This window comes from Erythrolamprus reginae, chromosome Z (assembly GCF_031021105.1).
Source record: "Erythrolamprus reginae isolate rEryReg1 chromosome Z, rEryReg1.hap1, whole genome shotgun sequence".
Classification (NCBI taxonomy): domain Eukaryota; kingdom Metazoa; phylum Chordata; class Lepidosauria; order Squamata; family Dipsadidae; genus Erythrolamprus; species Erythrolamprus reginae.
The window spans coordinates 129073818-129094176 of record NC_091963.1 but is presented as its reverse complement, the minus strand read 5'-3'; the positions used below and the strand labels follow the sequence as shown (position 1 = coordinate 129094176).

Sequence of the window (20359 nt, the reverse complement as noted above, 5' to 3'; positions counted from 1 at the left end):
TTTTTAATGCCGCCCTTCTCCTTAGACTCAGGGTGGCTTACAACATGTTATCAATAGGGCTTCTTAACAGAGCCAGCATATTTGCCCCCAGAATCCAGGTCCTCATTTTACCCACCTCGGAAGGATGGAAGGCTGAGTCAACCTTGAGCCGGTGATGAGATTTGAACCGCTGACCTAGCAGTCAGCTTTAGTGGCCTGCAGTACTGCACTCTACCTGCTGCGTCACCTCGGCTCATCTGATTGACTCATGTTTGACTCAAATCTAATATTAAATTAAATTAAATTAATTCCTGCCATTCCCCCTTTAATCCCGGCCATCTCGGGCTGTTCTGGGCTGCCAGAGGAGCCTTTTGGTGGCGCTTAAGGAGGCTTTGGCAGTCCAGAGCGAACGAAGCATTTTCCTTTCTCTGGGCGCTTGGAGAGGGAATAAACCTCTGCTAATGCCCAGAGAAAAGAAATGCTCCCTTCGCTCTGGGCAGTGACTGTCCTCCTCCTCTTCTTCCTCCTCCTCCCACCCAAATTCCGAGCTTTTATTTCTTTCCTAATGGGTTTGCACGCATTATTTGCTTTTACATTGATTCCTATGGGAAAAAATGCTTCTACTTACAACCTTTCTACTTAAGAAGCTGGTTATGGAACAAATTAAGTTCTTAAGTAGAGGTACCACGGTACAAGATCTTTGGCTCTCCACCACCCTGTACCATTCCAATTAAACCCCCCACCTCTTGAGATAAAGGATTAATGGACAAAACAGCCTTCACAAGATTTCACAAAGAATATGAACAAAGTGTTGTTGTTTTTTTTGCTGAATCATCCTGAGGTGGCTGCTTTTTGTGGGGGAAACTCTTTTCTGCTGAGTCACCTTATAGAGGGAAGTACACAGAAGGGAAGGGTAACATGATACTCCAAGCAGTTGAAGTTCCAGACAATACAGTACTGTTTGTTTGCTTTAAAAAAAACACATTGTGAATGGTGCAAGCACTTTTTAAAAATTCCATGGATGGGTTTCATGGCGTTATGGGCTGAATCACTTTATTTCAAGATAATGTAATATGGATGTCTTAAAAGTTACGGTGAAGAAGCATTTGCACCCATCTATTGCTAATCACATGTTACAAAAGAAAAAGAAAAGATATTATGAGGATCATGGCCTGGTATGCTCTTTGCTGATTCACACAACGTATTACTGTAATCCTGTAATTGGAGTTTAATAAAATGAAAGACTTTAAAGGTGCTTCTAAGTGAAACCTGAGTCCTGGTGACCATGTCATTGACTTGGCAACAATTTGCAAGAGGTCTGGCTGCTATTTCCCCCCCCCAGAGAACTTTTTCAACTACCTAGTCCATCTTTCAGCTTAGGATCTCCTGGTGGTCTCTCATCTACCATCCAAGTTTCATCCAACTGGGCTTCTGCCCACCCTGGTGCTGCTGCCTACAAAGGTAACCTATGCACAGTGTTTTTCAACTTTTGCCCCTTGAAGACATGAGGTTTGCACATTTTGGGCAGAGGTTGAGTAATACTGGCCTAGAGCAGGGGTCTCCAACCTTGGCAACTTGAAGACTTCAACCCCCAGAGTTCCTCAGCCAGCTGGAGTTGAAGTCTACAAGTCTTCAAGTTGCTAAGGTTCTTCAAGATTGCCAGACCAATCCTTGAATACAGCTCATTTGTCTGGAACCCACACTGCATTTTGGACATAAACACCAGAAGAGCCCTCCACTCCTCCACTCGCAACAGAATACACCAGTGTTTCCCAACCTTGGAAACTTGAAGAGAGTTGAAGTCCCAGATATCTTCAAGTTACCAAGATTGGGAAACACTGCTCTACACAACTAGACTTACAACCCCAGGTTAGAAAGCTTAGAACTATGTCGCCTTAAACATGACCTAACCATAGACATAAAATCATCTGCTACAACGTCCTTCCTGTCAATGACTACTTCAGCTTCAACCACAACAACACTTGAGCACACAACAGATACAAAGTTAAAGTAAACCACTCTAAACCCGACTGCAGGAAATACAACTTTAGTAACTGAGTAGTTGATGCATGGAAGACTTTGTTCCTACCAGACTTTGTTCCTACCTGACTAACCCACAAGACTTTACCCTTCGACTATCCACAGTTGACCTCTTCCAATTCCTAAGGGGCATGCATAAGTGCACTAGAGTGCCTTCAGCCCCCTGTCCTAATGTTTATTTTTTCTTTTTACTAGTATCATGCATATAAATGTTATTTCTGTGCCACCAATCCGTACTTGACAAAACAAGCCAATAAAATAAATAAATAACACTGGCCTAGAGCAAGGGTTTCCAACCTTGGCAACTTGAAGACTTTGACTCCCTGAGTTCCTCAGCCAGCTGGAGTTGAAGTCCGCAAGTCTTTAAGTTTAACAGAGTGTTGTACAAACCAACGTGTCTAAATTTGTGCCCTCCAAATTAGGATCTAGCTCTAATTAATGCCACTATTGCCATCGCTTGCTGAACGTATTCTAGAGCAGTGTTTTTCAACCAGTGTGCCGTGGCACACTAGTGTGCCGCGAGACATGGTCAGGTGTGCCGCGAAGCTGAGCAAGAGAGAGAAAGAGAGAGAGTGAAAGAAAGAAAGCAAGAGAGAGAGAGAGAAAGAAAGCAAGAGAGAGAGAGGAGAAAGAAAGAGAGAGAGAAAGAAAGCAAGAGAGAGAGAAAGAAAGCAAGAGAGAGAGAAAGAGAGGGAGGGAAGGAGGGAGAGAGAAAGTGAGCAAAAAAGAGAGGAAGGAAGGAAGAGAGAAAGAAAGAGGGATGGAGAGAGGAAGGAAGGGAGAGAAAGAGGGAGAGAAATAGTGAAAGGGAGGAAGAGAGAGAGAGAGAATTTTTTTGTCCAAACTTTTTTTATCCCCCCCCCATTGCCCCCCCGCTCAACGTGCCCCATGATTTTGTATATGTAAAAAATGTGCCGCAGCTCAAAAAAGGTTGAAAATCACTGTTCTAGAGAACACCCCGGTAACATTTTCAGCACTTCGGAGCTGAAAGGTGAACCAAAGACCCAGTCTCCCAACCAGATTTCGCGCAATCTCAACTCTCTCTCTCTCACACACACTCACACTTTGCCAGCGCCCACTCCCATCTAGCAGCCTTCCTTTGGCTAGCCGGGGGTGGGGGTGGGATAGGTGGAGCCTCGCATTTGCAGTCGGCGCGGAGGGAGGGTTCTGTAAGAGCCTTCGGCTGCCTATAAAAGTCTCCTCGCGAGCTCGCAGCGCTCAGTCCAGTCCTCGCTTTTTGGCTGTCGTTCCTTCGCTCTTGCTTCAACAGTGCTTGAACGGAGCAGGACCGCAGCCACCCTGTCCTTAAGTCCATTTGCCAGCCAATCCACCCAACCTCGACTTGCACCATGAGCTCCCAGATCCGCCAGAACTACCAAGCCGAAAGCGAAGCCGGCGTGAACCGCTTGGTCAACCAATTCCTTCAGTCCAGCTACGCCTATTTGTCCTTGGTGAGTATCAAAAAAGGCAGAAATAATCTCTCCTTTTTCTAACGTTTTCCTGGCATTGCCTAACACGGACGCCCTGTATCGATCTTGGAATACAGCTCCCACCGTCCCTACCCATACTGGGAGTCGCAGATCGGTGCTTCGGGAAGGCATCAGGTTGCTTCGCCCCATCCCTTGTTTTTCCCCAAAAAATCCTCACCCCATCCCGCTCTCTGTGCGCGCAAAGCCGAGAAAAACATTTTCCTCTCCACTTAAACGGTGGGCTACACATTGACGTGGTTTGAGGACGTGGTTTGGAAGTAACTAGCAAAAACACTGCGCTTTCCTACAGTCCAGGATGGCGGACTGTTTTTGTGATGTGCTACTGTGTACCATAAACCCCACCCAGCGAGTCCTTTTTAAAAAAAAACATCCCGTCGTCTTGGCTTCTGTTTATAAACTGCGTAAAGGAAAACACTGCCCCCGCCCCCATCCGGACCGCAGGCTCTGGTTTTAGATGGGCCTCTTTGCCTTTCTTCCTCCAGAAAATTCACCCTGCGCTTTATTCTTTTCCTGCAGTAACCATGGAGACCGAAGGACAATTTTCTATTCACATTACAGGAGAAAGGGAAAAGGCTTTCTTCATGGGGTGGCTTATTTAGCCATGAAGCTAACCTTCCCCACCCTGCAGCTCCAGATGGGGAGAGGGGGGACTTCAGGACCCATCATCCCCATCTTTTTCCCGGGCTATATACTAACCGCTGTAGGTTTCTTTGTCTTCTGCTTTTGATCCTTTTAGTATTCTGATTCCGTGTGAGCTCTTTTATGCATCAGCTTCTCCAGTCTTATCATACCAAGAGCAGATTCTCTCTTTGACATTCTCGATAAGCCCCATTAATTATATATACATAGTCCTGTTTTTAAATGCTGTGCAGATGAGCCCTCAGTTAGTGCTTGGTTTGCTCCAAGCACAACCTGCCTTCCTATGTGTGTATATATGTACGTGTGTATGTACATGTGTGTGTGTGTGTGTTTACATTTTCCAAATGTATAAAATAATGCACTTGAGGAAAAGGAATCCTCAATCTGAGTATTGTATCGGCAGTTCTGTGTTAACAAATACTTCAGAAGAAAAGGATTTAGGGGTAGTGATTTCTGACAGTCTCAAAATGGGTGAACAGTGCAGTCAGGCGGTAGGGAAAGCAAGTAGGATGCTTGGCTGCATAGCTAGAGGTATAACAAGCAGGAAGAGGGAGATTATGATCCCGCTATATAGAATGCTGGTGAGACCACATTTGGAATACTGTGTTCAGTTCTGGGGACCTCACCTACAAAAAGATATTGACAAAATTGAACGGGTCCAAAGGCGGGCTACAAGAATGGTGGAAGGTCCTAAGCATAAAACATATCAGGAAAGACTTAATGAACTCAATCTGTATAGTCTGGAGGACAGAAGGAAAAGGGGGGACATGATCGAAACATTTAAATATATTAAAGGGTTAAATAAGGTCCAGGAGGGAAGTGTTTTTAATAGGAAAGTAAACACAAGGACAAGGGGACACAATCTGAACTTAGTTGGGGGAAAGATCAAAAGCAACATGAGAAAATATTATTTTACTGAAAGAGTAGTAGATCCTTGGAACAAACTTCCAGCAGACGTGGTTGGTAAATCCACAGTAACTGAATTTAAACATGCCTGGGATAAACATATATCCATCCTAAGATAAAATACAGAAAATAGTATAAGGGCAGACTAGATGGACCATGAGGTCTTTTTCTGTCGTCAGACTTCTATGTTTCTATGTTTCTATATGTATGGGTATATGTATATACGCAATTCAGCTCTTTATCAAGTTATCAAATTATCAAATAGCTTGGCCAGTTCACCAGGTTGTTCTGGTTGGGGAGGATGAAAATTGTATCCCACTATCAGGAGGTATTTGGTTAGGAAAAATGCCATGGCAAATAGTCCCTTTTGCCCTGTAAATAAGATAACCTGTTGTTTGTCCTTGCTGCGTACTTGGTTTTGGCAAGGAAGGAGCTCTACGCAACTTATGTTTTGATAAAAAGTCCACTTCTTCATGTTTATCCATTGTTCCATCCTCTAGTATTTTTAAGGGAGACACCAGGTGAGGTTAATGATTTAATTATGTCAAACTCCTTTATCAGTGCATAAACTGGAAACAAAGGCTGGACTGATAAGCTGAGGAAGGGGCAATGGGAATGTTGGCTAAAGTTTAACTTGTTGGGTATGGCAGCAGGTAAGTTTGGTTAGCCATGAACTATGTTTTATAAACCCCAGTGGGGAGATTTATGTTTTATAAACCCCAGTGGGGAGATTTTCACAATATTTTAAACCATAAATAGAATGTTTTGGTTATTGGTAATAACATTTAAATTATCATATTTTAGAAGCAAATATTTTTTGTAGATACCCATAAGTCTCTCATTTTTAACACTTGTGGTCCATCTATTATAGTAGATAGTCTTTCAATATGCAGAGACCTGGAAAAACTTTCAAAGGAGTTAGGAATGCTGCTGGTCAGGGTTGAATCAGGCAATTTACAGTACAAGGTTTCATGTATCCAATATCACTGCTGCTTAGTATTTTTTCAGAAGTATATCAAATTTTCTTCTAAAGTGATTGTTAAAAAAACACATACAGGCAACTGTTCAGTTATGCTTTGCATTAAACTGTAGAGTTGCTGTAATCATGGAAAATGAATTATTACATTGAATCTGGAAGTCAAGCTATATTTATTAATTTGTTCTAGCTCTTGGTCTTCTCAGGATTGTTGGAAGGAAGATACCAGAGCTGCAAACCATCACTGTTGATTGGCTGCAAACCAGATTGTAAAACAATGTCTTTTTTTAAAAAAAGTATATTTGTGACTCTAGATAGCCTAACTCACACCACCCCCCAAAATAAGGTGCAGCACAAAATATGGTTATGTGTTATATTTCAAATCATAGGCTTTTTTTGCTTTGCAGATTAGTTACAAATCTATTATTCTATTTTGGGGTTTTATCAAACCATAATTACATTGATTCCAACCCATGAAGCATGCTGGTTGAAATCGCAAACATTTGGGAAGCGTTAGCATGCTAAAAGCTGTGGAGTACGATTTATAAATTATAGTGGTTTATTCACATAGTAATTTATTCACACAATAAAACCAAGCTGAAAACAAGCTATATTATAACGTAACATAGTATGTGAATTAAATTAAGAGGAGGCTGGCTCTTTTTGTGTAAGTAGGCAATGGTGACTATGAGCAATAATCCTATAGAACAGTGATGGTGAACCTATGGTAAGGGTGTCATAGGTGGCACATGGAGCCATATCTGCCAGCATGGGAGCCATTGTCCTAGTTCAGCTCCAACATGCATGTGTGTGCTGGCCACCTGATTTTTGGCTCACACAGAGGCTCTGGGAGGGTATCTTCAGCTTCAAGAGAGCCTCCTGGGGTGGTGGGGGAAGGAGCTTTTACCCTCCCCCGGTTCCAGGGAAGCCTTTGGAGCCTGGGGAAGGCAAAACACAAACCTACTGGACCCACCAGAAGTTGGGAAACAGGCCTTTTCTGGCCTCCAGGGGGGGCTGTTTGCGCCCTTCCCAGGCATTGAATTATGGGTATGGGCACTCATGCATGCACAATAGCGTGCGCGCGCACACTCTTTCGGCATCCGAGGAAAAATAGGTTCGCCATCACTGCTGTAGAAGCTTAGGTGTAAAGGTAGTTTTAAACCTGTGCCAATTCTAAACTTTTTCTATCTTCCTCCCAGAGTTTTTACTACACCCGGGATGATGTGGCACTGTCCAAGTTCGCCTCCTTTTTCCACCACCTGTCCGAGGAGAAGCATGAACAAGCGGAGAAGTTCTTGACTTTCCAGAACCGCCGTGGGGGAAGAGTTGTCCTGCAGGATGTCAAGGTGAGAATGGGGTACACAGAAGTTGAATGAAACCAGTGGTTGGCCAGTAGGGGACACGTGTCTTCTGCCGCACGAATCCCAGCAGCCGATAAGGTCCCACAGAGCTGGCCTTCTCTGGGTCCCGTCGACTAAACAATGTCGTCTGGTGGGCCCCAGGGGAAGAGCCTTCTCTGTGGTGGCCCTGGCCCTCTGGAATCAGCTCCCCCCAGAGATTAGAACTGTCCCCACCCTCCTTGTCTTTTGCAAATTACTTTAGACCCACCTGCATTGCCAGGCATGGGGGAATTGAGACATCTCCCCCAGGCTTTTATAATTTTATGTATGGTAAAACTTGTTGCATGGTTTTAAAACGATGGGTTTTTTAGATGTTTTTTTTTTAAATATTAGATTTGTTTAAATTGTAACACTGTTATTATTGTTGTTGTGAGCTTCCCTGGGTCTTCGGAGAGGGGCAGCATACAAATCTAATATATTATTATTGTTGTTGTTGTTGTTGTTGTTGTTGTTTTTTATTATTATTATTATTATTATTATTATTATTATTATTATTATTATTATTATTATTATTATTATCAGCATGTATAATGCTACTGAGACATGACTAACTCTTTCTAATGCTCCAGAAACCAGAACACGATGAATGGAAGAATGGAATCACTGCCATGGAAGCTGCCCTGAAGTTGGAGAAGAGTCTGAACCAGGCTCTGCTGGAGTTGCATCAAACTGCTTCTCGCAATACAGATCCCCATGTAAGTGGACAAGAGAAGGCTTGCAGGGTTAGGCTCAGTCCTATTTCTCTATTGCAGTAATGCTCACCAAGGTATCCTGGAATATGTTCTTTAATTACACTTTTCACACTTCATTTTGGCATGTTTGCACAGGGTTAGTTAGGGAAGGAAGGATGGAGCACCTGCAAGAAGTATTCCTCATGGGTTAAGTTGGGTGGTAGCGTACTAGGGGCAGTTGATATTCTGCGACACCTGAACATCATGAGTTCCCCATTTAATCCACCCCTAACCACCTAGCTTAGGTGGCTGCCGATTAAGGGAATTGTGATTGACACACCTTGGATGCCCCTCCTCTCTGAAGAACTCAACATCTGCTTTCAATTTTTTACTGGTGTTACAGTTGAGGTTTTTTTTTACATGGTATATATCAGTTTTCTGCATTCCTATTTCCCCAAAACAAGATGCCAGCAGGCCAACTATCAAGCAGGCAGTGGATTTTTAAAAATATATTCGTAGAAGATAGGATCTGCTGATTTTCAAGTTCCTTTTAAATTGGATGATCAGCAGGCATTAGTCCTAGTCCACTGAAGAGCTCCTATGGGTACGGTCAGGTACGCAGAACCAGTAGAAAAAATTTGATATTTTTTTTCCCCCTTCTGGGCTCTGGGTACGTTTTCCCTATCACAGTAAATGAGGTTGAATGTGTATAATTTTAGAAGAACTCTGTGTGTGTGTGTGTGTGTGTGTGTACATAAACTTTATATAATAGATAATGTATATTTTTGTGTGCCTGTGTGTAATAAGTATGTACACATAGAATTAAATAGTAAATCTTCAGTAATAGTAAATAGGGAAAATGGAGAGGCCAGGCACCCAAATCCAAACCCTTGATGTGAGTGACGCCAATTTGGCCACCTTTAAGCCAGTCACATGACCTTTAAGCCACTCCCACCTGGTCACATGGCTGGCAAGCCACGCCCGCAATGTGGTAGTAAAATTTTCTGCAGGCCTTCACTATACTAATCCTTGGTAACCCTAGGTAAGCTTTTTCTGTTGAATCCTTGAATTAAAACTCCTTTCTTTTCCTAAGCTTTGTGACTTCTTGGAGACTCACTACTTGGATGAGGAGGTGAAGCTGATCAAGAAGCTGGGAGACCACGTGACCAATCTGAAGCGTGTGCGTGCCCAGGAGGAAGGCCTTGGAGAATACCTGTTTGACCGTCTCACTCTGGGCGAATCCAGTGACTGAGCCCCAAAGGTGTTGGCTCCCTCCCAGCTCCTACAGGCCTAAGTGTATTAAAAGCTGGCTACTCAATAAATGTGGCCTCTGCACCCCCAGTGGTGGGGGAAGGAGCTGAGTCTGTAACTGGCATTAAATAAACTTGGCATTAAGCACTATAACCTGTGCGTGTGTATATAATTGATAGAACACATCGTGGGTATGAAAGATGCAATGGGTCAGTGGCTAAGACACTGAGCTTATCGGTCAGGTCAGCAGTTCAGCGGTTCGAATCGTAGCACCGCATAATGGAGCGAGCTCCCGTTAGGTGTCCCGGTTTCTACAACCTAGCACAGTGATGGCAAACCTATGGCACAGGTGTCACACGGAGCCCTATCTGCTGGCACACAAGCCATTACTGCTCCAATGTGCAGGTGTGGGCCGGCCAAATTTTCGGCTGGCCCAGAGGCTCTCGAAGAGCATTTTTTGACTTCTGGAAAGTCTCCAGGGGGGTGGGGGAGGGTATTTTTGCCTTTGGAGACTGGGAGAGGCGGAAAACAGGCCCAACGGGCCCACCAGAGTTTGGGAAATGGGGCTGTTTCAGGCTTCCGGGAAGGGAGGCCGTTTTCGCCCTCCCCAGGCGTTGAATTATGGGTGTGGGCACTCGCACTTGCACCATAGCACAGGCACATATGCTTTCGGCACCCGAGGAAAAAAAGGTTCGCCATCACTGACCTAGCAGTTCAAAAGCACGTAAACAATGCAAGTAGAAAAATAGGGATCACTTTGGTGGGAAGGTAACAGCGCTCCATCCGCATTCAGCATTTAGTAATGCTGGCCACATGGTTATAGAGACATCTTCAGACAGTGCTGGCTCCTCGGCTTGGAAACGGAGTTAGGCACTGCCCCCTAGAGCCGGAAATGATTAGCACGCACATGTGAGGGAACCATTACATTTATAGTGGATATGACTGTCATTCATAATGGTTCGGCAACTGCTGTATTAGATTAGAACAGAGATTTTTTAAAATCCAGGATCCGGTCACAAGTAGTGACCAGTGAACACACATAACCAGCGTCAAAACACACAATCCTTCTAAAGTAAATTCCATTTACTACTAATGGAAGATTTGAGATGACAGCCATATGGAATTGGAAGTTCTAGGTACAGTAATTAATGCAGAAAAAATTAACAGGACTGTTATCACAAATGCTGGTAGGACAATTTTCTTGCTGGCTTTTAGTGAGGGTTTTACATTTATTTCACTTATGGCATCTGTAGACTGCTAATTACTAATTTACACCAACAGTCATAAGATCCTGTTGCCAACTCAGTACAGAATGTGGATCTGTAGTTGCTGATATATACTGAATCCCAATTCTGCTTATCTAGTGGAATAACAGAGTAACGAGGTTGTAAGAGGCCTTGGAGGACTTCCCATCCAACACCCTGCTCAAGCAAGAGATCTTAGAGCAGAGATGGCAAAGCTTTTTTTCTTCTAGTGCCGAATGAGCATGTGTGCGTGCTATTGCACATGTGCAAGTGCCCACACCCATATTTCAGTGCCTGGGGAGGGCAAAAAGAGCTTCTTCTGCCCTGCAGAGGCCACCTGGAGGCCGGAAACTGCTTGTTTCACAATTTCTGGTGGGCCCAGTAGGCTTGTGTTTCATCCTCTCTAGGCTCCAAAGGCTTCCTTGGAGCCAGGAGGGTTAAAAACGCCCTCCCCCATCCCCTTGGAGGTTCTACAACACTCCGTGGCCTGCACTGGCTGCCGATCAGTTTCCGGTCTCAATTCAGTGTTGGTAATGACCTTTAAAGCCCTACATGGCATTGGACCAGAATACCTCCGGAACTGCCTTCTACCGCACGAATCCCAGCGGGCGATAAGGTCCCACAGAGTTGGCCTTCTCCGGGTCCCGTCGACCAAACAATGTTGTTTGGCGGGCCCCAGGGGAAGAGCCTTCTCTGTGGCGGCCCCGGCCCTCTGGAATCAACTTCCCCCGGAGATTAGAACGGCCCCCACCCTCCTTGTCTTTCGCAAATTATTTACTTATATTGCCAGGCATGGGGGAACTGAGACACCTCCCCCAGGCTTTTATATTTTATGTTTGGTATGCATGTGCTGTATGGTTTTAATTGCTGGGGTTTTATATATCTTTTCTTTTAATATTATATTTGTATCACTCTTATATCATTTTTATTATTGTTGTGAGCCGCCCCGAGTCTTCGGAGAGGGGCGGCAAACAAATCTAATTAATAATAATAATAATAATAATAATAATAATTATTATTATTATTATTATTATTATTATTAATAATAATTATTATTATTCCCTGGAAGCAAAAAATGCCCTCCCAGAGTCTCTGTGTGAGCCAAACATCAGCTGGCTGTCACACACATTAGAGCTGAGCTAGGGCAACGGCTTGTGTGCCAGCAGATATAGCTCTGCATGCCACCTGTGCCATAGGTTCGCCATCACTGTCTTAGATCATTCCTGACAATCTGGCTGACCCACCTCTTCTTGCAAACCACCCAGACACAATTTCTGCAACAAGCCATTTCACTGATCAATTATCACTGTCAGGAAATTTCTCCTTGGGTCTAAGTTGGACCTCTCTTTAATTGAGCTGTTACTTCTTATCCTGCCCTCAGGTGCTTTGAAGACTAGTATGATGGGTTTAGGACATTTAGCCTCCGCCAGTTGGATGAAGCTCTTTCCTCCGCAGCAGCTGATCGGCCACTGCCTTTTCTCCCTAGCCCAAAGGCCCCTAGCTCTTGGCCCCAGCCCTTTGGCCACAAAAATCCAAATTCAGCCACAGCCTTTTGGCCACATGGGACACTTCGCCACCATCCAATCAGAACGGTTGTTACAACCGTCCAATCAGAACGGTTGTTACAAAATGAAACATAGAAACATAGAAGACTGACGGCAGAAAAAGACCTCATGGTCCATCTAGTCTGCCCTTATACTATTTCCTGTGTTTTATCTTAGGATGGATAGAAATGGAAGGGACCTCGGTGGCCATCTAGTCTGACCCCCTACTCATTCAGGAGACTTACAGAATGATAGAGAGGGAAGGGACCTTGGTGGCCATCTAGTCTGACCCCCTTCTCATTCAGGAGACTTACAGAATGATAGAGAGGGAAGGGACCTTGGTGGCCATCTAGTCTGACCTGACCCACCTTCCCATTCAGGAGACGTACAGAATGATAGAGAAGGAAGAGACCTCGGTGGCCATCTAGTCTGACCCCCTTCTCATTCAGGAGACTCTGTGTAACATTTTGAGTGTCTATGCGACCATCATCAGGCTGAAGTTGTTAGCTTCGTGCTGCTTGGAAAAAATATATAAATTTTTAATTAATTTTTATAATAATGGTAACATGGTAATTCACACAACATAAAACATCGTGCTCAGTGCTCAAATTACCCACCATCAAACAACGTTCATACCCCTCCACCAAAATTGGGGCATATTTTCAATATACCAAAGGACACCGAATATTCAAGCCAGAAAATGGAAATATTTTATATAAATTTTATTGTATAGATATTGATAACTGTCATAATAATAATAATAATAATAATAATAATAATAATAATAATAATAATAAATTAGATTTGTATGCCGTCTCTCTCTGAAGACTCGGAGATAATGGTTTATTTTTCCTCCCCATAAAATATAAGTTTACATATTATTCTGAATTTTTTGTTGTTGTGGTTTTTGTATTTTTGTATTGTATTGTCTTTTTTGATATAGGTTTTTTTTTTTTAAAGAAACTTAATAAAAACTATTTTTTTTAAAATACATTTTACATTTTTTATTTCTGATTTTTTTTTAAAAAAGGTGAGATGTAAAAGAAACCACAGCTCTCAGAAGAAAGAAAATACAACTTTAATGTTGAAAATTTTAATATCACAACAGGTATCTCTTGGCGAAGAGATGATATGAAAGGATATTAAGGAACTACAGGAATTAAAAATAGGCAATATCTTGTCTACCATAAGCATCACAGCTACTTAACAATAGTGTAAGTAAAATTCAGCTGCATTCCAAAAAGTACATGTCAAACAGAATATTACCAAGCTTCAATCACCATTTACAGATATTTCAGGAATAAAGATGACAAATGCGTGTGACAAAAGAAACCACAATTCTTGAGGTGAGGTCCACATAGTGTTTGTCATTATTAACATTTACCAGTCAAAACAACATACATTTTTAATCACAGCTCAGGCTAAAATTATTCTAAGGTGGAGAACTAGAAACCGTTTATCAATAACTGTTAAATGAGTTATAAATCAATAACTAATAAATTTATCACCTAACATTAAAAAGAGCTTTTCTGGTGTTTTCCTCCCTGGTTCTAAGAACAATTGCCATGGCTAAATTTACGCCAGGCAGAAAACTATAAAATCTATTCTAAATCAATGGCACACTTAGCATTAAAAAGGGCCATTAAGATGTTTTCTGGTTCTAAGAACCAATGTTAAGCCAGGCAAGAAATCTACTCAGGATTTCAACGGCCAGATCTAGAATTAAAAAGTGCCGCTATTCTTTCTATCTTTCTATCTTTCTATCTTTCTATCTTTCTATCTTTCTATCTTTCTATCTTTCTATCTATCTATCTATCTATCTATCTATCTATCTATCTATCTATCTATCTATCTATCTATCTATCTATCTACCTCCCTCCCTATCCACCCACCCACCCACCCACCCACCTACCTACCTACCTATCCATCTACCTACCTAACAGATTTGGCTGCTACTGAACTTAGTTCTAAGAATCTGAAGGAGCATGACTGGTGAGCCAAAAGGATCCTTCCAGTTTGAGACCATTTGGGATCCTCAGGGACTGGGAGAGCCTTCTCTCTGAGCGCTCTGGACCTTCCCAGTGTGATTCACCCCCATCGTTCGCTTAGGGACCATTTGGGATCCTCAGGGACTGGGAGAGCCTTCTCTCTGAGCGCTCTGGACCTTCCCAGTGTGATTCACCCCCATCGCTCGCTCAGGGATCATTTGGGATCCTCAGTGACTGGGAGAGCCTTCTCTCTGAGCGCTCTGGACCTTCCCAGTGTGATTCACCCCCATCGTTCGCTTAGGGACCATTTGGGATCCTCAGGGACTGGGAGAGCCTTCTCTCTGAGCGCTCTGGACCTTCCCAGTGTGATTCACCCCCATCGTTCGCTTAGGGACCATTTGGGATCCTCAGGGACTGGGAGAGCCTTCTCTCTGAGCGCTCTGGACCTTCCCAGTGTGATTCACCCCCATCGCTCACTCAGGGACCATTTGGGATCCCACAAGGACTGGGAGAGCCTTCTCTCTGAGTGCTCTGGACCCTCCTAGTGTGATTCACCCCCATCGCTCGCTCAGGGATCATTTGGGATCCTCAGGGACTGGGAGAGCCTTCTCTCTGAGCGCTCTGGACCCTCCTAGTGTGATTCACCCCCATCGCTCGCTCAGGGATCATTTGGGATCCTCAGGGACTGGGAGAGCCTTCTCTCTGAGCGCTCTGGACCCTTCCAGTGTGATTCACCCCCATCGCTCGCTCAGGGATCATTTGGGATCCTCAGGGACTGGGAGAGCCTTCTCTCTGAGCGCTCTGGACCCTTCCAGTGTGATTCACCTCCATCGCTCGCTCAGGGACCATTTGGGACCATTTGGGATCCTCAGGGACTGGGAGAGCCTTCTCTCTGAGCGCTCTGCCCTCTTCCAGTGTGATTCACCCCCATCACTCGCTCAGGGACAATTTGGGATCCTCAGGGACCGGGAGAACCTTCTCTCTGAGCGCTCTGCCCTCTTCCAGTGTGATTCACCCCCATCGCTCGCTCAGGGACCATTTGGGATCCTCAGGGACTGGGAGAGCCTTCTCTCTGAGCGCTCTGCCCTCTTCCAGTGTGATTCACCCCCATCGCTCGCTCAGGGACCATTTGGGATCCTCAGGGACTGGGAGAGCCTTCTCTCTGAGCGCTCTGCCCTCTTCCAGTGTGATTCACCCCCATCGCTCGCTCAGGGACCATTTGGGATCCTCAGGGACTGGGAGAGCCTTCTCTCTGAGCGCTCTGCCCTCTTCCAGTGTGATTCACCCCCATCGCTCGCTCAGGGACCATTTGGGATCCTCAGGGACCGGGAGAACCTTCTCTCTGAGCGCTCTGCCCTCTTCCAGTGTGATTCACCCCCATCGCTCGCTCAGGGACCATTTGGGATCCTCAGGGACCGGGAGAACCTTCTCTCTGAGCGCTCTGCCCTCTTCCAGTGTGATTCACCCACATCGCTCGCTCAGGGACCATTTGGGATCCTCAGGGACCGGGAGAACCTTCTCTCTGAGCGCTCTGCCCTCTTCCAGTGTGATTCACCCCCATCGCTCGCTCAGGGACCATTTGGGATCCTCAGGGACCGGGAGAACCTTCTCTCTGAGCGCTCTGCCCTCTTCCAGTGTGATTCACCCCCATCGCTCGCTCAGGGACCATTTGGGATCCTCAGGGACCGGGAGAACCTTCTCTCTGAGCGCTCTGCCCTCTTCCAGTGTGATTCACCCCCATCGCTCGCTCAGGGACCATTTGGGATCCTCAGGGACTGGGAGAACCTTCTCTCTGAGCGCTCTGCCCTCTTCCAGTGTGATTCACCCCCATCGCTCGCTCAGGGACCATTTAGGATCCTCAGGGACCGGGAGAACCTTCTCTCTGAGCGCTCTGCCCTCTTCCAGTGTGATTCACCCCCATCGCTCGCTCAGGGACCATTTGGGATCCTCAGGGACCGGGAGAACCTTCTCTCTGAGCGCTCTGCCCTCTTCCAGTGTGATTCACCCCCATCGCTCGCTCAGGGACCATTTGGGAGCCTCAGGGACTGGGAGAGCCTTCTCTCTGAGCGCTCTGCCCTCTTCCAGTGTGATTCACCCCTATTGCTCGCTCAAGGATCATTTGGGATCCTCAGGGACTGGGAGAGCCTTCTCTCTGAGCACTCTGGACCCTTCCAGTGTGATTCACCCCCATCGCTCGCTCAGGGACCATTTGGGATCCTCAGGGACCGGGAGAACCTTCTCTCTGAGCGCTCTGCCCTCTTCCAGTGTGATTCACCCCCATCGCTCGCTCAGGGACCATTTGGGATCCTCAGGGACTGGGAGAACCTTCTCTCTGAGCGCTCTGCCCTCTTCCAGTGTGATTCACCCCCATCGCTCGCTCAGGGACCATTTAGGATCCTCAGGGACCGGGAGAACCTTCTCTCTGAGCGCTCTGCCCTCTTCCAGTGTGATTCACCCCCATCGCTCGCTCAGGGACCATTTGGGATCCTCAGGGACCGGGAGAACCTTCTCTCTGAGCGCTCTGCCCTCTTCCAGTGTGATTCACCCCCATCGCTCGCTCAGGGACCATTTGGGAGCCTCAGGGACTGGGAGAGCCTTCTCTCTGAGCGCTCTGCCCTCTTCCAGTGTGATTCACCCCTATTGCTCGCTCAAGGATCATTTGGGATCCTCAGGGACTGGGAGAGCCTTCTCTCTGAGCACTCTGGACCCTTCCAGTGTGATTCACCCCCATCGCTCGCTCAGGGACCATTTGGGATCCTCAGGGACTGGGAGAGCCTTCTCTCTGAGCGCTCTGCCCTCTTCCAGTGTGATTCACCCCCATCGCTCGCTCAGGGACCATTTGGGATCCTCAGGGACCGGGAGAACCTTCTCTCTAAGCGCTCTGCCCTCTTCCAGTGTGATTCACCCCTATTGCTCGCTCAAGGATCATTTGGGATCCTCAGGGACTGGGAGAGCCTTCTCTCTAAGCGCTCTGCCCTCTTCCAGTGTGATTCACCCCTATTGCTCGCTCAAGGATAATTTGGGATCCTCAGGGACTGGGAGAGCCTTCTCTCTGAGCACTCTGGACCCTTCCAGTGTGATTCACCCCCATCGCTCGCTCAGGGACCATTTGGGATCCTCAGGGACTGGGAGAGCCTTCTCTCTGAGCGCTATGCCCTCTTCCAGTGTGATTCACCCCTATTGCGCGCTCAAGGACCATTTGGGATCCTCAGGGACTGGGAGAGCCTTCTCTCTGAGCACTCTGGACCCTTCCAGTGTGATTCACCCCCATCGCTCGCTCAGGGACCATTTGGGATCCTCAGGGACTGGGAGAGCCTTCTCTCTGAGCGCTCTTGACCCTTCCAGTGTGATTCACCCCCACTGCTAGCTCAGGGACTGGAAGGCCTCCTTCACCCAGGGGTGCCATGGCATTTCCACCGTCATGTCTGGGGGTTTGAGGGCAGATGGAATTAAGGAACAGTGCAGCCTTTCTCCCAAGCAATGCACCCCATCAACTCCCTATCATATCCATGTTTATGTTGGTATGTGGGATGCTTTGGGGGCATTCTCAAATAACTAATTACTACTTTAAGAATCTCTGACCACACCTAGCATTAGAGAGGGCCATCGAGATTCTTCTTGGTTTTAAGAACCATTGTCTGCTCTAATAGCCAAGGGGCAAGAAAACCATTGAATCTTATATACATAATTGAACATACTTAAAAAGAATACTTGACCTTTTCTTTCTGAGTCTAAAAACCACAGATGAAACTACGCTAGGCAAGAAAACTAGAAATTCTATTACCTATCAACAGACACAGACAGCATTAAAATGTGTAGTGTGGTGCATTAATGGCTTACAATCCCATTGATTTTCCTACAGGTCAGTTTTGATTGACAGGGTGAGCTGCATTCTTGGCGAAGATCATATTCATTCTTGATTTCTATTCCTTCTTCTCTTCTCAACACTGGAGGCGGGCAATTCAGTCTTCTCCCTTCTAAGACATTGTACCACATTCCCTTGAGATAAAAAATAAACGTTACTGCAATATTACTCTTAAAAACAGAATAGGAAAGAATATAATTATTTATTGGCCAACTGTGATTGGACACACAGAGAATTTGTCTTTGGTGCAGATGCTCTCAGTGTATATTAAAAAAAAGATACTTTTGTCAAGAATCATAAGGTACCACAATTAACAATTGTCATAGTGAATAGACTATGACTTCAAAGGCAGGGTTACCCTTGCTTGCCTTGGAAAAAGGGGCTATCTGTTAGTGGAAGACCACTACCCCTCTCCATTATGCCCAGAAGAAACATAGAAACATAGAAGTCTGACGGCAGAAAAAGACCTCATGGTCCATCTAGTCTGCCCTTATACTATTTTCTGTATTGTATCTTAGGATGGATATATGTTTATCCCAGGCATGTTTAAATTCAGTTACTGTGGATTTATCTACCACGTCTGCTGGAAGTTTGTTCCAAGGATCTACTACTCTTTCAGTAAAATAATATTTTCTCATGTTGCTTTTGATCTTTCCCCCAACTAACTTCAGATTGTGTCCCCTTGTTCTTGTGTTCACTTTTCTATTAAAAACACTTCCCTCCTGAACCTTATTTAACCCTTTAATATATTTAAATGTTTCGATCATGTCCCCCCTTTTCCTTCTGTCCTCCAGACTATACAGAATACAAGTCTCAACTCAACTTACTTTTACTCTTTTTCCTTCTTTTCCATGTTTCTTCCTCTGCCATGCTGAACAAGGGCTGTCTCTTTCCAAGAACATTTGGCAGGTGGCATGCATTTTTCCCACCCCCCAATCTCAGAAGTTCTAAAATCTTCTACACATCACCGGCCACACCTAGCATTAAAAATGGCCAGTGGGTTATTCTCTGCGGATCTATTTATTTATTTAATTTTTATGCCGCCCTTCTCCTTAGACTCAGGGCGGCTCTTAACATGTTAGCAATAGCATTTTTTAACAGAGCCAACCCATTGCCCCCACAATCCGGGTCCTCCTTATTAATTACTGGCCCCACCTAGAATTAAACAGGGGCATTGAGGTTTTTATTCTGGTTCTAAGAACCATTGCCAGGGCTAAATTATGCCAGGCAAAAAAGGTATAAAATCTATTATCAATTATTTGGCCACATCTAGCATTAAAAAGGGCCATTTAGATTTTCATACCAGTTCTAAGAACCATTGCCAGGGCTACATTTATGACAGGCCAGAATGGTACGAAATCTATCCCTTAGTCGCCAAAGCTAGAAAACTATAAGATCTCTTATAAATCTACAGCCAGATCTAGCATTAGAAAAAAGCTGTTGAAATTTTCTTTCTGGTTCTAAGAGCCATCGCCAGGGCTAAATTATGCCACACAGAAATCTATATCAAATGTAAAATTGATCAATGGCCACACCCCATATTAAAAATGGCCATAGAGGTTTTCATTCTGGTTCTAAGAACCATTGCCAGGGCTAAATAACGCCAGGCAAAAAAGGTATCAAATCTATTATCAATTACTGGCCATATCTAGTATTAAAAAGGGCCATTTAGATTTTCATACTGGTTCTAAAAACCATTGCCAGGGCTAAATTTCTATTTTTCCTATCAACCCCGCAGGTTGGCAACTGAATAGTCTGTCTTCTAAGTTGGTGTGGTAAATGCCTTTGAAATAAATAAAAAAATCAACGTTACTTCAGTTGCTACTGGAGTTTTACTCCTAAGATTCACAATATAATAGTGGTGCATTCCTTTTTTTCATATGCAGGGTTACCCTTATTAGCATAAAGTAGTGGAAGATGAACCCCACCCATATCCTAAAATCGTAGGGGACTGTAAGACTCAGCCAAACCTGCCTCACAGCATAGATGATGACGTAACAGCAGAAGGCCAACAGTCTTGGTCTGGAGACATTTTCTTGCTTTCTGGTTTCTTCTTTCAGACTTCTTTCTTCTTCTGATGTGCCCAACAAGTGTTGTCTCTTCCAAGGAAAATTTGTCAGCACTTGTTCCATCCCTTATTCTCCAAAGCTAGAAAACTATAAGATCTCTTATAAATCAACAGCCAGATCTAGCATTAGTAAAAGGCTGTTGGAGTTTGATTTCTGGTTCTAAGAACCATTGCCATGGCTTAATTATGCCAGGCAGAAATCTATGAAATCTAAAATTGATCAACGGCGACACCTCTCATTAAAAAGGTCCATTGAGATTTTCTTTCTGGTTCTAAGAGCCATTGCCAGGGCTAAATT

The 20359-nt window shown here is 44.9% G+C and overlaps 1 protein-coding gene across 1 annotated transcript; it reads left to right on the top strand.

Annotated features, from left to right (window-relative positions):
• Nucleotides 1-3169: 3169 nt before the first annotated feature.
• LOC139153641 (ferritin light chain, oocyte isoform-like) lies at nucleotides 3170-9505 on the top strand. The gene is made up of 4 exons (XM_070727842.1): nucleotides 3170-3470; nucleotides 7230-7376; nucleotides 8000-8125; nucleotides 9195-9505. Exons 1-4 carry the CDS (start codon nucleotides 3369-3371, stop codon nucleotides 9351-9353), a joined length of 534 nt encoding a protein of 177 aa, XP_070583943.1. The 5' UTR covers nucleotides 3170-3368; the 3' UTR covers nucleotides 9354-9505.
• Nucleotides 9506-20359: the final 10854 nt, after the last annotated feature.

Coding starts and splice junctions, on each gene's coding strand:
- LOC139153641 (XM_070727842.1), top strand. CDS start 3,369: ATGAGCTCCCAGATCCGCCAGAACTACCAAGCCGAAAGCGAAGCCGGC. Junction 3,471..7,229: donor GCTACGCCTATTTGTCCTTG/GTGAGTATCAAA, acceptor TCTTCCTCCCAG/AGTTTTTACTACACCCGGGA. Junction 8,126..9,194: donor CTCGCAATACAGATCCCCAT/GTAAGTGGACAA, acceptor TCTTTTCCTAAG/CTTTGTGACTTCTTGGAGAC.